Below are 15,719 nucleotides of genomic sequence, written 5' to 3' on the forward strand. Positions count from 1 at the left end.
TTTGCTTTAATTTTCTATCTATGAAAAGAGTTCAATCTTTCACGCTTCTGGTTAGCTATGAACTACTTAAAAATATATATGTTTTTATTAATTACATGAAAGTCATATGTAAATTGAAAAACTATCAAACGTGTATAGTGTTCAAAAATTATATCGATCGATATGCGTGTTTTAGTTGGAAGGTAACTCATACAAAGTTGGATTGGGCATTTCTATTTATAGTTATACTTTTCTTACGTTCCTACGTATTTATACATCTCTGGTTTTCAAATGTTTGGGTTAGAGTGTTCCCGATGAAGGTAAATCCAAAAAAGCGCTTCGAACGCACGAAATTTATAAAGCGTTATTTTCATTTAAAGAAGATAATCAATATTCTAAGTATTTCATATATTATATATCTCTGTAACTATAACCTTAGAAAAGATATATATTATGGTATATTGCCATGCAGTGAATGTGGTTTTATTGCAGAATTTATAACCATTGCAATAATATCATGCTTATTAAATCCAACCGAATGATACTAAATCCGATTTGCAAGCATTATTACTGTGAATGCGGGGCTTCCATGTCTGAATAAAATCCTTCTTTTGATACATTTACAGTTAAAATTCCGAAATTGAGGCCATTACTACTTTTAGTCGAGTAGACATGTATCATTATCCTATATACATGAGCTTTTACGTATCGCATATCACTGAAAACATTCAAGTTCCTTTGTTGAAAATAAAACCTGAAGTCACTTTTCACAAGGTAGCTCAAATAGCACATTTTATGAGTATAACTGCTGTGTTTTAACCTAGCATTTTAACAAGTAGTTGTTGATTTATCTGGAAATAATTACTTTTTCAGAAAAGTGGTTACTAAACAAAATTTGACACACAAGTATTATTCCTTTTTACATATGTTGTAAAGGTAAGTTTTTATTAAACTTTTATATACATTTTGTAAAATAATGTTTTATATATATGTAATCGAGTTGTGATCGCGTGTTTTAATCCAAATATACGCGACGAAATGAAATTTATAAGCTATATATTCATAATATTATAATACTGCGATGACAAACTAATTTTAAACCATTTTCGAAAGCATATTTTGTAAGTGTTTGTGTTGTATGAAAGCGTTACAGATTAGCTATGGTATTAGGAAACATATCATGCATGTTGATTAAATACATTTGAATATATATATATATATATATATATATATATATATATATATATATATAACAAGTCTAAAAGGGTACAACATCACCAAAAAATAATAATAAAATGAACAAATGTTAAATATTTCGGATAACAGATATCCTTCATCAGTATGATCACGATGTAAAATGATCATCGTGATCATACTGATGAAGGAGATCTGTTATCCGAAATATTTAACATTTGTTCATTTTATTATTATTTTTTGGTGATGTTGTACCCTTTTAGACTTGTTATATATCATATTTTGTAGTGTACTATATCATAATTATACGATCCATCGCCCCTTAAGATTTATCGTTGGCTCTTATTCAGTCAATTTATATATATATATATAAATGAATAACAGCTCGCGCATACCTCACGTCCCACATCAAGGACTGACATGACCCCATATAGTGATAGTCAAGAAAACAAAAATGTCAAGAACATCAAGGACTTGAAAAAATAACACAAAATTGAATAAGACAGAAAATATGTAAAACTGAATGAACACAGACTACAATTATAGGACATCACTTCCACGAACAGATGAAGGATATCTGTTATCCGAAATATTTAACATTTGTTCATTTTATTATTATTTTTTGGTGATGTTGTACCCTTTTAGACTTGTTATATATCATATTTTGTAGTGTACTATATCATAATTATACGATCCATCGCCCCGTAAGATTTATCGTTGGCTATTATTCAGTCAATTTATATATATATATAAATGAATAACAGCTCGCGCATACCTCACGTCCCACATCAAGGACTGACATGACTCCATATAGTGATAGTCAAGAAAACAAAAATGTCAAGAACATCAAGGACTTGAAAAAATAACACAAAATTGAATAAGACAGAAAATATGTAAAACTGAATGAACACAGACTACAATTATAGGACATCACTTCCACGAACAGATGAAAGAATTCCGACATTTGTACTCTCACAAGGTTTTTTAATTATTAAGAACAAAGTTTTTCTCAAATGTATATGATTTCCAATATGAAATTAAGATGCTGACTAGGTGATATGGAATATTTTTATAATGATATGACCACTACAAAAAGGCATCAAGTCGAATATCTGCATGGGTGGTTTAGGGTATTGTTGAACGATTACACATATTTAGTTTAGTACTACTTTTTTTAAAAAAAATTACGTAATCAAAAGGGTTAACTGGGTAAAGAAATATGGCCATCCCTAGTTATCCTATGTAGCAATAAAATCCTTGCTAAATCCGTTTGGCTGTGTAGTATGTCTAAATACAGAGTCACGTCTGGTCAGAATGGGTACATTAAATCTTATGCCTCATATAGGGAGTGTGCTACACTGTCTGCACGTTCTTAAGCCCTTGTAACACCACTTCGAAGGTGTGTATGTGACCTGTTGTAAAGTAAAATTTCTACCACTATCCATCATACTCTCATTTTCAAGTGGCAGTCGAAATTTCCGTCATTCATCCAGTCGACCCATTTACAGAACCTGCTTATTTGATTTAGAATTGTTTTTTTTTTTCTCATTCTGAATTGGCATGAAATATTCACCACTGGATCTTAAACAAGCTACGAGCAATCAATCAATCAAAACACAACACAGAATACTAAACAAAAGTAACTAAAGTAAATCGTATTATGAAAACTGTTACAAACGATACTTTTTTTTCTGTGGCGACAATAATATTTTGAGTTATTCCCCTTCCATCACTATTCCTCCAACAAAATATTTTGCCAATTTATTTTATTATGATATAAAAATCAAATCAAATCAAATCAAATTATAAATGCACGCATTTATATATGAATTTACAGTATCAAAATGAGTTGAACTCGAGTGGCATTTATATTTATTTGTGGTATGGTGAGCAAAAACAAGATAACAATAAAGCGCTCCTGTTTGAAAATTGAGGATATAAAACGTATATACCAATTTTACCAATATGGAGAAGTGACAAGAATTTGAAAATATACCAAAACGACATATGGATAGTCTGGTCTGACTCTTTACAATTTGGTGTGGTTATTAAATCTCCTTAACTTTTTGTATGATGTACATGTAGTGTACCCTTATCTGTACGGATTAGATAAATACACAGCCACGTTTGAGGACGTTTAACTTCCAAGTTTCAAAGTGAATAAAAACCGCAATGATTGACATATTTAACCTAAAGGTTGAATCGGATTTAAACCAATCCTTTCATACGATTGATTGATTGATTGATTGCTAGTTATTAACGCCACTTTGGACACTCTTGGCTGTAGCTTGGCGGCTAGTTTTTATTGGTGAGGGAAACCGGGCTGCCCGGAGAGAACTTTCAATCTTTGTCAGGAAAACTGGCAATCCTTGTCAACTAAGATCTAAGTCCAATGCACCTGTCACGTGCTGGATTCGAACTCACAACCTCAGTGTTGACAGGCTATTGATGAACAACTTATACCACTCTCGGCCACTGCGACCCCATGCGCATTCATTCGAAAGTGCCTATACTAAGTCAGCACTTTGAAAGTCAATCGCAATATTTGGCTTGTCTCTATGTTCTTTTTGTCATATAGCTTCGAACGTTTCTATATATTTATACATCCCTGCATGGCTTATAATTATTTTAGGTTTGAGCGTTCCTGATAAGGATAAAGACAGAAAAACGCCTCGGACGCTCGCAATTTATTTAGTGTTATTTTCATTCACTATAAGAGATTTCATCAACAGTTATATGCATTCATATAGAAATTTATTTCCCTTTTTATATATAATACACCTTGAAATTTAGTATGGACATTGCACGCCTTAATTCATTACACTCAGTTACGACTAATATGTTGCACAGAAATATATAACTCGTTTCTATTTTGACACTTCACAGTCTTACAACGGCAAAACGAGACTTTAATCGTATGGCAGTACACTCACGCCAAAGAGGGACCTTCGTTTGACTATGCAGACAGTATAAATACGTATGTACACAGCCAAGTCCAGACGGAGCGAGGACGTTTAATTTGATGTTTCATGTTAGTAGAGTTCTAAGGTATCTGACGTTAAAAACCTTGCAGTTATTTTTTAAGGGACCTAACCTGATCTGTTGCAAGGCTACTTTCTGTCCTCTATCCAATATACTTTTTCAATTGACAATCTAAATAGCCGACCTACATTTCGATTTGTCCGTTTTGCATTGCCAACCTGTTGAATTTTTAATTTGTTCTCGTCCTGAATATACATGAAAAATTCACCACTGAGTTTTAACTGCGATAAATCAATCAAAATCTCTTTGATATTTATACAAAAATGAGATATTGACAAACACCAAATTAAATTGTTTCGAGTGGAAAGATATTAGTACATTTTTAACTAGTTTTGACAAAAACTGCCCAAACATAGTCGTCATGTAGCTCAGAAATTAAAATATATATACCCCCCTTCATAACTAATTCGTGTCAATTTAAATTAATATCAGGTCTTTAAGATAATGTTTTAGATTTTTTTTCAAAACCTTACAGACAAAAAGGGATACTAATTCAAGTTAAAGTATCCTTTATTCTTTTTGCAAAAGTATATTATACATTATATATAAATTGTATACTTGTACTGTTTTCCTTAACGTGAATTGTCCATAGAGATAAGATGTTAATGTCACATAGATATGCAAAGAACAATCAATAATTTTGCGCCAAAAGTACAAAATATGATATCAAATAGAGAAAGCCTAAACTCCCATGAGTTTTAAGCCCGTTAATCATCAAAATATTCTCACCTTCGTAAATAATCTTTTCTACACTGCACGCAAGTCTCCAACACTATAGCATTTCCTCATGGACGCCAACAATTTGCGTTCCTGTCAAAAGGATCTAATGTATGGTCATTATTCTACACCTTTCTCTGTAAATTTGCGAATTATAGGCAAACATAAACGTCTACGTTACGCTTATTAAAGATGCATATACATTTTTAGTATTTTAACAATTCATAATAGTTGTTATATCATATGGAGGTTTTCTTTAAAGACGTGTCGTGCACTGATATCACTCAAGTTCGAATCCAGTCTGTATGCTTTTTAGTGTCTTAAATTGTAGAATCTACAAATAAGAAAAATAGATAGCTACCAAAGGTCGGAAATAGCTCTAGAAGATACCCCTTTAGTCCAACTCATCTATCCAAAATCTTGTTACATATCTCATATAATACTGGGCATTTTATGTAACAAGTCTAAGTGATGAATCTTTTCAAAAGTGACATTACTTGACAAGATAACGTGGCAACCTTATTCTATTAGTGTGTCATTGTACATATCAAAGGGATAATCAGAAAAAAGTGCCGAGTTAGATTGGTCATCCTAATTATTTAAAAACTTTTCCTCAATGTGGCAAAAAAAAAATCATTTGCAACATATATAATCTAGCAGTCATAGATATTGAAATACTGATATGATATTTACTTTTATTAAATGTTTTACATAAAATTAATTAAGAATTTGATATTTGATATCTCACATGTAACAAATGTTGCAGACATATACAATGACTTCTTATTTTTAGTTCATTAAGTAAGGATAAGTCGATTTTATCTTGCATTTCTGATCCTTATTAATTTCATATTATGTCGCACAATATGTAATCATGGACAAGTATACAGATGTTCACTCCTGAACAATGTTGTATTATTGTTCGACTATCGATCATACCGTCTTCAAATAAAAATACTTCACATAACTCAATCGATTGCTTGTCGATAATTCTGGTACTCGTGTTACATGCATATCGGATCACGCTGAAATATATCTCCAAAACATTTATAATGATAAAAAAGGAGATTTAAGTATATATGCATCTCCTCTCGCCGGGATTAAAATATATTCTAAAATTTAACTGGGTTTCATGTATTTATATAGTTAAAATTGAGAATGGAAACGGGGAATATATCAAAGAGACAACAACCCGACCAAAGAGCAGAATACATCCAAGGCCGCCAATGGGTCTTCAACACAGCGAGAAAATCCCGCATCCAGAGGTGGGCTTTAGCTGTCCCCTAAACAATAATGTATATTAGTTCAGCGAAAATAGACGTTACACTAAACTCCGAAACATATAAATGAACCAAAATTTAAAAAACATGCAAGACAAAAAAAGGCCAGAGGTTCCTGACTTGGGAAAGGCGCAAAAATGCGGCGGGGTTAACCATGTTTTATGAGATCTCAACCCTCCCCCTATACTTCTAGCCAATGTGGAATAAACAAACACATAGCAATACGCACAGTAAAACTCAGTTTAAAAGAAGTCCGAGGTTCTATAGAATAGGTAACAGGAGAAACTAAGCAAAATGACAATGATCAACATAAATTAACACAGGACTACTAGTAGTTACTGACATGCCAGCTCCAGACCTCAATTAATCTGATTGAAAGATTGAATATATGTATTTGTCCGTGAATTTTTTTTAGATGTAACTTAAACATTTTGATTAAAGGTTTTCTGGAGTACATATTATTAATTTGTGCTTGGTCGATCGTTGGTTGTTTTACGCCTAGTGGCAAATATTTTATGTAGGTTAAGAACGAACTAATTTGTCTAAAGACGAGTATTAAAGTTCTTGAAACCGTTACAAATATATAAGCTTTTCCCAAATTATTGTTGTATGTTTGTTATTAAAAATCACCGGGAAATAAAATATCACAAAAATACCGAACTCCAAGGGAAATTCAAAACGGAAAGTCCCTTATCAAATGGCAAAATCAAAAGCTCAAACACATCAAAGGAATGGAAAACAACTGTCATATTCCTGACTTGGTACACGCATTTCCTTATGTAGAAACCGGTGTATTAAATCTGGTTTTAGAAGTGCATGATTTCTTAATTACGGTTCTTCCATGGCGGCCATGTTACATCTATACATGTACCATACCGTTCATGGTTGTATGTATAAAACATGGTTAAATGCGCATTTTCTATAGTATTTCTAAAAAATATTAATTAACTGTAGGGCTCGTACCATCCTGTCCATGGCGGAAAAACAAATAAGCGATGGATGTTGTCTAGTCTATCTGAATAGAACTTGATACAAATAGCCAGACTGTTTAATCCTTCAAATACAAATAATACAATAACAAGATAACTAGCTTTGGGTTAAAATAAACGAATTTAATTAAAGATGGCTTATTAGAAATGTATCTTTCCTTCTAACTATTTGTGAGACAGATTTCATTTTGTTATAAAATAATGAAACAAAAGATCTTGCTATAGGCTTTAGACAAATTTATCCATTAGTGATTAATTCAATTCTAAATTTGATGAAATGGTTCTTTATATAATTCCCAGTTCTAGAATATGTTAAAGCGTTCACATTCCATATAGTAACGGGTTAAGGTATACTTACAAATGTACAAGGTACATTTACATTTAAGGAACTACTCTAACAGGCCGGTGGACCGAATTGTATGCTCTTATCTAATTTTAAAACCATATTCACATCTATCATAGAACCATTGGAAACATACATGTATTATACATTTAAACATTTGGATATACGATGTCTGTTCTGAATCACTTTACAACATGTATCATTTATGTTTGTGAATTTAAAAAAAATAACATATTCTGCCCCTCTGAAAGTTAGTTCCGAAAGTGAAAGCTATAAAAGTATTTTTATTTTCCCCGTTTAATATGTTTCAGATGACATCACTATGTGAAAGATGACGTCAGATTTTTGTGAAGTTTGTGAGTTACCAGAACTTCCAATAGATCCATTAACAATCTGGGAACATATACCCTGCCCACTAGAAGAATTTAAGGAAGATTTATTCTCTAACGATTTACTGACCAAACTGGGACCAGAAAAAGGGATGTCAATAATTCTGAATATAGCTAAAAGATGTGATATTAAAGTGCCAAAACTATTTCCAACATCGGGTCACGTGAGTGGGGCTTGGATTTTTGACACTTGTGGTCAGGACTGTATCTCTACTACTGTTGGAATTTGTCTTTCTGTTCTCCTAGTCATGGTTGTAATAACACTAGCAGGGTTTGCAAGGTAAGCGATAATATTTGACTTAATATTTATAATAAGAATAATGCCGCAATCTAATTTTATACTTCATTAAAGTCATAAACATATTTTTATATACAATGTTGGGATGTCCAACTGAGTAAGCAAATACTGTATGTCAATAGACATGTAGCAAATCAAGACGAAATATTAAACAACTGTCCATAAACCACTTCTTCCGAAACTCAAGACTCAGCAACACAGTACTTTTTCAACACTTACAACTACATTGCTTGCTGCTGGTTTTTTCTTTTGGGAAAAAAGAGACAATATGCGTTTTGATACCAGTTAAAATTGTTACTTAATTGAACAATTTGCACAAAATCTGTTGTAGAAACTACTGTAGATTTTTAAATTCAAATAGGACTGCTCGTCAAGATATATGTAGTTCTCCGAAAATATTCGGTTGGATTTGTCATTGGCCGGGTTTTCTTGTATCAAACAGTTTTATCTCAATGCAAAGAGCTCAAAGGTCAACATAAACTATTTAAATTTAAAAAAAAAAGATTAAAGAGGATGCTGTCTTATTGATGATATATCACTTTAAAGATTCGTGTCGCTTTTTCTTAAGTTATTAGTGTTGTGCTTTGTGCGTTTTAATTTTTTCAATATCTGTCTGTCTGTGTTGTTTCTACCGGTAACAGTCTTGTCTATCTTTTGTCCTGAAAAGCGTGTTTTAGTTTTTAAAAAATGACAATCGTTCAAGTTTAAGAGGTAGAAAATTTACAGGACCGATGGTTTACGAATTGGGTACTGGGATTAGATAATCAAATACAAGTATATCGATGTCAAATCAGTGATACAATTTATCATGGTATTTCATTGCAGTAAAACGACAGGTGTCACATGTGGAGCAGATCTACTAACTTTTCCTGTAAACGTGACATCAGCTTCGGGTTCGTTTTGCTCAGTCTCATGTTGTGTTTTAATTTGTAGACTTGTTTGTCTTTTCGTCGTTTTTGTTTTGTTTTTTGCCATGACGTCAGTTTTTCTTCGCCGGACGTATGACTTTGAATATCCCTTTGTCATCTCACCTTTTATTTATACGTTACAAAGGAAAACTATATCTTACATCAAATCTTTTTAAACTTCTGAAGTTTCTGTATCACTGACATCTTATCGCTAACAATCTTTCCAAGTGAGAATGCAAACTCGTTTGAATAGGTCGAAAGTCAAGGACACCTGAAAACGTTATAAATAAGCCATTCAAGTCAAGAATTGCAAAGTTATTTTCTGCTTTGAGGTGCACTCGTATTTTATTATCCGAAGTGTGGTCATGAACACAGGTGAGCGATACATTGTTCATAAGCATCTAGTTTTATGTACTTACAATGGAGGAATCCATTAAAATATTTGGATTTCTTATATACTTTTTCCGTATATATATATATACATAAATAAAACTTTTCATATAGATTATAATTGATAATGTTTTTTTACAGGCGTGAGTGTGGTTGGTTCCAGTTATCACGTGATAAGTATGTCATTGAACATATAAGTACAATTATATCCGAAGATGGTAATGGAAGTGAATACAAATTTACAACGAAAAGTCAGGATGATGAGTTATCGTCAATATATGTTGCTAGATGGTTCAAGGTAGTATAGCTATTCATAAATCTAGCATATGTGCTAGTATATCATATGTATTGTATAGTTTATTTGTAAAGCCGCTCAAGTATGAGAACTTTTTACTATATTTAAACTACATACAAAACAAACAGAAACACACCATTTATATACAAGGGTTAGTCATTGCGGCGATGAATTCATTTACTAAATACTATAAGAGTTCGTTCTACTTTTAAATTCTTGTTTCTAAATAGCGACATTCACGTTGGTCGGCAACACATCTCTTCTACTACAATAATATGTAACGACCTTGACTGCCTACCCAGGAGGGTCTCTCACAGTCGGCAACACGTTCCTACTACATTGGCGATATTTAACAACCTTGACTTTCTACTCATGGAGGCCTCTCACGGTCGGCAACACGTTATTACTACATTAACGATGTTTATCAACCTTGACTGCCTACTCATATGGGTGTCTCACGGTCGACAACACGTTTCTACTACATTAGTGATGTTTAACAACCTTGACTGCCTCTCATGGTCGACAACACGTTGCTACTACATTAGTGATGTTTAACAACCTTGACTGCCTCTCACGGTCGACAACACGTTGCTACTATATTAGTGATGTTTAACAACCTTGACTGCTCTCACGGTCGACAAGACGTTGCTACTTCATTATTGATTTTTAACAACCTTGACTGCCTCTCACGGTTGACAACACGTTGCTACTACATTAGTGATGTTTAACAACCTTGACTGCCTCTCACGGTCGACAACACGTTGCTACTACATTAGTGATGTTTAACAACCTTGACTGCCTCTCACGGACGGCAACACGTTGATACTACATTAGCGATGTTTAACAACCTTGACTGCCTACTCATTAGGGTCTCTCGCCGTCGGCAATACGTTGCTATTACATTAGCGATGTTTAACAACCTTGACTGCCTCTCACGGACGGCAACACGTTGATTCTACATTATGGATGTTTAACAACCTTGACTGCCTACTCATTAGGATCTCGCCGTCGGCAACACGTTGCTATTACATTAGCGATGTTTAACAACCTTTACTGTCTACTCATAAGGGTCTCTCGCCGTCGGCAACACGTTTCTACTACATTGGCGATGTTTAACAACCTTGACTATCCATGAAGGTCTCTCACGGTTTGAAACTATCTTCTTAAATGCAATTCATCAAGTAAGCGGGTGACTTAAAGTTCGGGATATAAACACATTAAATATTTCCCATTAGACAATGGGGTCATCAGTGAAAGGACTACTGCTGTGATGGAACAACTCCGTGTAGATCGCTGTTTTAAAGTTGCCGTATTTCCCTCTACAATCTGTAGTGGCTTGTAACTACTGATTAGTTTATCTACATTCATTCAAAATTTGCTCCGTTTAGGAATGTTTCATCGTTCGTTATTCGGGCAGTTTCGTGGAATCCGGCTTATCATGACAAGTCTTCTAGATAAACGTGTTGTTTTCGTTTATATATATATACCAATGTTAAAATATTGTTTTGAATTCGATTACAAGTATAGTTTAACCTTTGGTAACTGCATTGTTCCTTGTATTGAAAAAACAAATAGACATCAGCTTTAATAGAAAAAAAAGTAATTTATTATAAATATTTGTATGGTTTATGTTTCTTTATTAAATATGAAGTTAGTCTTACAATAGATTTAATAGAAGTTATTACCCAGATGATAGAATTAAACAGCAGGTATAAGTTTTGCACGTATCACAGCTCTCTAGTATCAGTTTAGCATGTCTCACAGCTCTCTGGTATATTAAGTCATTATATATTATATACCATGGGCTTTTTAATAAATGACAAAAGAGTTGTCCCGTTTCAATACATTGGTTATTACATCATACAGTTCTTTGAAGTTGACATCGTTAAGTCTTATTTATGTTGCAGGTCTATTGGTTCGTACGAGAAATATCTTTTTTGTTTTTATTTCATACGAGTTGACTGGCAAAATGTCTTTCATATGTTAATGATTTATGACTTTGCATGACAAATTTTTCACCTGGTACTGATTATTTTTATTGCAGATTTTTGTTGCAGATAACTGCTCAGACAACGAACATTCCATTCACAAACATTCATCCGATTCTCGCTGTATCTGTAAACGTTTAGCAGAACATATATATGAAGACATTGACAGTTGCAAAGGCGAAAATGAGAATACAGGGATTCTTTCAAAGTCGTATCGAAAATACTGCAACACAGATGAAGATTTAGTGCTAATGAAACAAGAAGGAAATGAATGTGATTCAACAGCGGAAATATGTAGCAATAACATTTCCAACTTTCCCTCAAATGACTATGAAACACTGAAGAAACCCAGAAATAACAAAGATGCAAATGGTGTCGATAATAACAATCCGGTTTGTTTTAACGAATCACCGAATGAATTGTATTTACGACAAATAGATGAGAATGAATGCATTGTTTTGCTCTCTAATGACACTTACAATATAAATAGCTTTGAACGTCTCAATTCAAATATCTCCGCACATTCTGGGACACCACTTCTTCGAAACGATTCTTCTGAGTCAGATTCAATGAATGCTGTTACCTAAACTTTTTCGTTTTGCAATAAAACTATATATATTTTTTTAATTAAATGAAGTATTTTATTACAGCAAACGACTTCATATCTTGAACACCAGTATACACAGTCTCGAATAACGCAGCAACTGACAATACACATATAGTGTATCTGGCATTATACTTCAAACCGTAGATATCGAAAACTATGATGTCAAACTTCCGAAATAAGGAAGAGCAATATCCTCTACATGAACTTCGGACAATGTAAAATTTTACTTCTACTTCTGCAAAAACCACGATGAAAATTGCAAATTTAACATTTTTTGGATGCATTGTTAAGATTATGAGATCCACTATTTGTTTACCCCCACCCAGTAGAAATCTTTAGGGTAACTTGAAGTTGTTGCCTCCCCGCCAGAGTGGTTATGGAGTAGGATCTTTTCATAACTTTGCAAAATGCCTTCCTGTCATGAATTGCACCGTTACTATTGTTTTATTTCTTTAAAGAGTTGTGCCCTTGAATTTTCTCAAATGGTAAACTTATTTGTTTCCGGATAACGCCCGTTTACCATGAAGTAGGATACTATGATTTTAAAGCGTTATTTTCTATCACGAATTTCATATAAAATTCGATTCTAATTGTTATCGTATTGACAGTTTGTTCAGAGTTATATTCGACTAGAATTGTTACAAAACTCAGATGGATGGTTTCCTGGTGATAAAATTAATTATCTATACTCTATGAACTTTAAATTTTTTTACCTCGTGACAGTATTTTATAACGACACTTTTTATTTGAATTTCAAGTTAAGTTCGATTTTTAATGTTGTTTTTTAGATTTTAATTTTCTGTTATAAAAGTTAGAAAATCATTTAAAATGAAAGAATATTTCTCCGTCATAAAAAGCTTTGATTCATTATGTGGATTTGGCTAATATGTAGGTCCTTTACAGTAATATAAGCTTTTCAACATATGTTTTAGGTTACGTTGGCCTGGGGTATCACTGAAAAGAAAAAAATGCACATTTGTTGCAGTAACATTTCAGTTTAAGGTTATATATTGCAGAGAGATGGCCCATAAAAGGGCAGCATTGAGGGATTTGTGTGAAATAAACAAAGTCCCATAAAAGAGCAACACTGAGGGATTTGTGTGAAATAAACATAAAGTAACTATTTTATTTTGTATAACAGGCGCTCAAACCCATTACTATGAATTTCTATTCCTCGCGACGGTACAGAAAGACATTGTTTTATTCTTATCCGTTCCTCCGCAAAGCATATATAAATTGCGGAAATCATAATGTGATCCGTGTAAACTCATCGAACCTTTAAACAAACTTATTAGTATAGGTTATCTTACCAATGTTGTAATTAGATCTTTGAATATAGTTTACATTGGCACAAATATCGATGTTGTCATCAGCAAATTAAAACATAACTAAATTTGTATTCTTTTAAAACGATTTTTTTTTTATGTATAAATACACATCCAGGTTCATTTTCTATATAGTGATTACTCTATCTATATATTACATTATACATATTTATAAACAGGTTAACTCCTAACTATCCTACTGCCTGTCGATACTTTTTTTGGCATTGCACAAGTCATGTCTTCTTTGACTGTACATGACGTTAAAACACTAAATTCCTGGGATGTGATTTAGTTCATTTTAGTCTCTGATGCATGATTTTTTTATTATTAATTGTTTTTGGCTTTTAACTAGCTTTCAGTAACTGCGAGTACTCTCAAATCGTACTTTCGTGTTAATTTGGCCTGTTGATACAATTTGTAATGCATTTTTGTTATTTAACGTTTACTTATTCGGTGTTATATCTAGTCTTACTATTTTTAATATATACCACATTTGATAAGTGTTTAGTATGACGATAAATTTTCACTTTTGTTTTCGTACTAGGAACAACAAAATTATTTATTTTGTAAAAATTATTTCCTTACTCCATGTATACCTTACAACAAAATTATTTTTATTTACCTGTGTACGTTATTTTATTTGGCGACATTTTGTTCAAGGTTATGGTTGTCTTTCTGATGTTGTTTTACATCTAACCCCCATGCATTATTATTTTTGTATTTACATAGTGTCATAGATCAAATCTATTCGTTCAGTGTATGTTCACTTGTTTTTGTTAGTATGTCTTTTGATTGAGTTAAGCCATTTCACTTGATATTGTATAGTGTGTCTTTCTATGTTGTGATGTTACACTATTGTTTCAGGTAGGGTGAATGTTGGCGCCTATCAAAACGTTTAAACCCGCTGCATTTGTTTGCACCTGTCCTTAGTCAGGAACCTGATTGTTCACTGGTTGTCGTTTATTGATGTGGTTCATAAGTGTTTCTCGTTTCTCGTTTTTTATATAGATTAGACCGTTGGTTTTCCTGTTTGAATGGTTTTACACTAGTCATTTTTGGGCCCTTTAAAGCTTGCTATTCGGTGTGAGCCAAGGCTCCGTGTTGAAGGCCGTACTTTGACCTATAATGGTTTACTTTTACCAATTGGGACTTGGATGGAGAGTTGTCTCATTGGCACTCATACCACATCTTTTTATATCTATGATTTGTCAAGCGAAGTCCGATTACAGTTTCAAGCCGAAATATATATCCATGATATTTGCACGTGATTGGCATTTTTGGTGAAATTTGCAAACATTGTAAGTGGTTTTTATGATTGAAAAAAATCGCCTATAAGTCTAATCGACTGTATAATAGCATTATAAGACAGAATTGCTATCTAAACATTGGCGATGTACGTTTGAAGATTAACAACACAGACACTAATAAACAAAAACAAAACGATTTTGAAAAGTCACGGAAAACATAAAAGCATATTACTTCTATTGGTCTTTAAGTTTGTGTGACAGGGTAACATTTTAACAAAAACTATTTTGATATATTGGAACTTGTTTACCGTGAGAATATTAAAACTAGAGGTTCCTAGGAGCCAGAGTCGCTCACCTGGTTAAAATTGGATAGGAGCAAAATGAGAATCGTATAGAAGATATAAAATACATCAATGCTAAGTTTCGAAATATTTTACATTGTATTTTCAGAGAAATCAAAATAATGCAAAAGTTATCTTTGAATGGCAATATCTCGTATAAGGAGCCGATTTACGATATCGACCTTTTTGATTTATATGTAAATTTGTCTTTCTGGATATTTTTGCTATTTAATGTCTCTCTCTATCTATTATAGTTTTCCAAGATAATGTACAAAATTCGAAATATGCTTTTAGATTCAAGCAAAAAGTGCAGTAATCCCCTTATATGTTCTATTTTTAACTGTGTCGGACACGATTTTCATCCAATAGGAACAAAATGAGGATCGT

General features: G+C 32.8%; 1 protein-coding gene across 8 annotated transcripts in view; it reads left to right on the forward strand.

Annotated features, from left to right (window-relative positions):
- LOC127732634 (uncharacterized) overlaps positions 1–12,466 on the forward strand; it is a 33,877-nt gene extending 21,411 nt beyond the window's left edge. For 2 of the 8 annotated variants that reach the window (XM_052241713.1, XM_052241717.1), the window contains exons 2-6: positions 853–915; positions 4,060–4,221; positions 7,856–8,213; positions 9,671–9,827; positions 11,869–12,466. In XM_052241713.1, coding sequence (XP_052097673.1) covers positions 7,876–8,213; positions 9,671–9,827; positions 11,869–12,399 — 1,026 coding nt within the window. In that variant the 5' untranslated portion in view covers positions 853–915; positions 4,060–4,221; positions 7,856–7,875 and the 3' untranslated portion in view covers positions 12,400–12,466. The remainder of the gene's footprint in view (positions 1–852; positions 916–4,059; positions 4,222–7,855; positions 8,214–9,670; positions 9,828–11,868) is intronic. The other 6 variants (XM_052241711.1, XM_052241712.1, XM_052241718.1 and 3 more) reach the window with 4 other exon arrangements.
- Positions 12,467–15,719: the final 3,253 nt, after the last annotated feature.

Source organism: Mytilus californianus, unplaced genomic scaffold, assembly GCF_021869535.1.
Source record: "Mytilus californianus isolate M0D057914Y unplaced genomic scaffold, xbMytCali1.0.p SCAF_26, whole genome shotgun sequence".
Taxonomy (NCBI): Eukaryota; Metazoa; Mollusca; class Bivalvia; order Mytilida; family Mytilidae; genus Mytilus; species Mytilus californianus.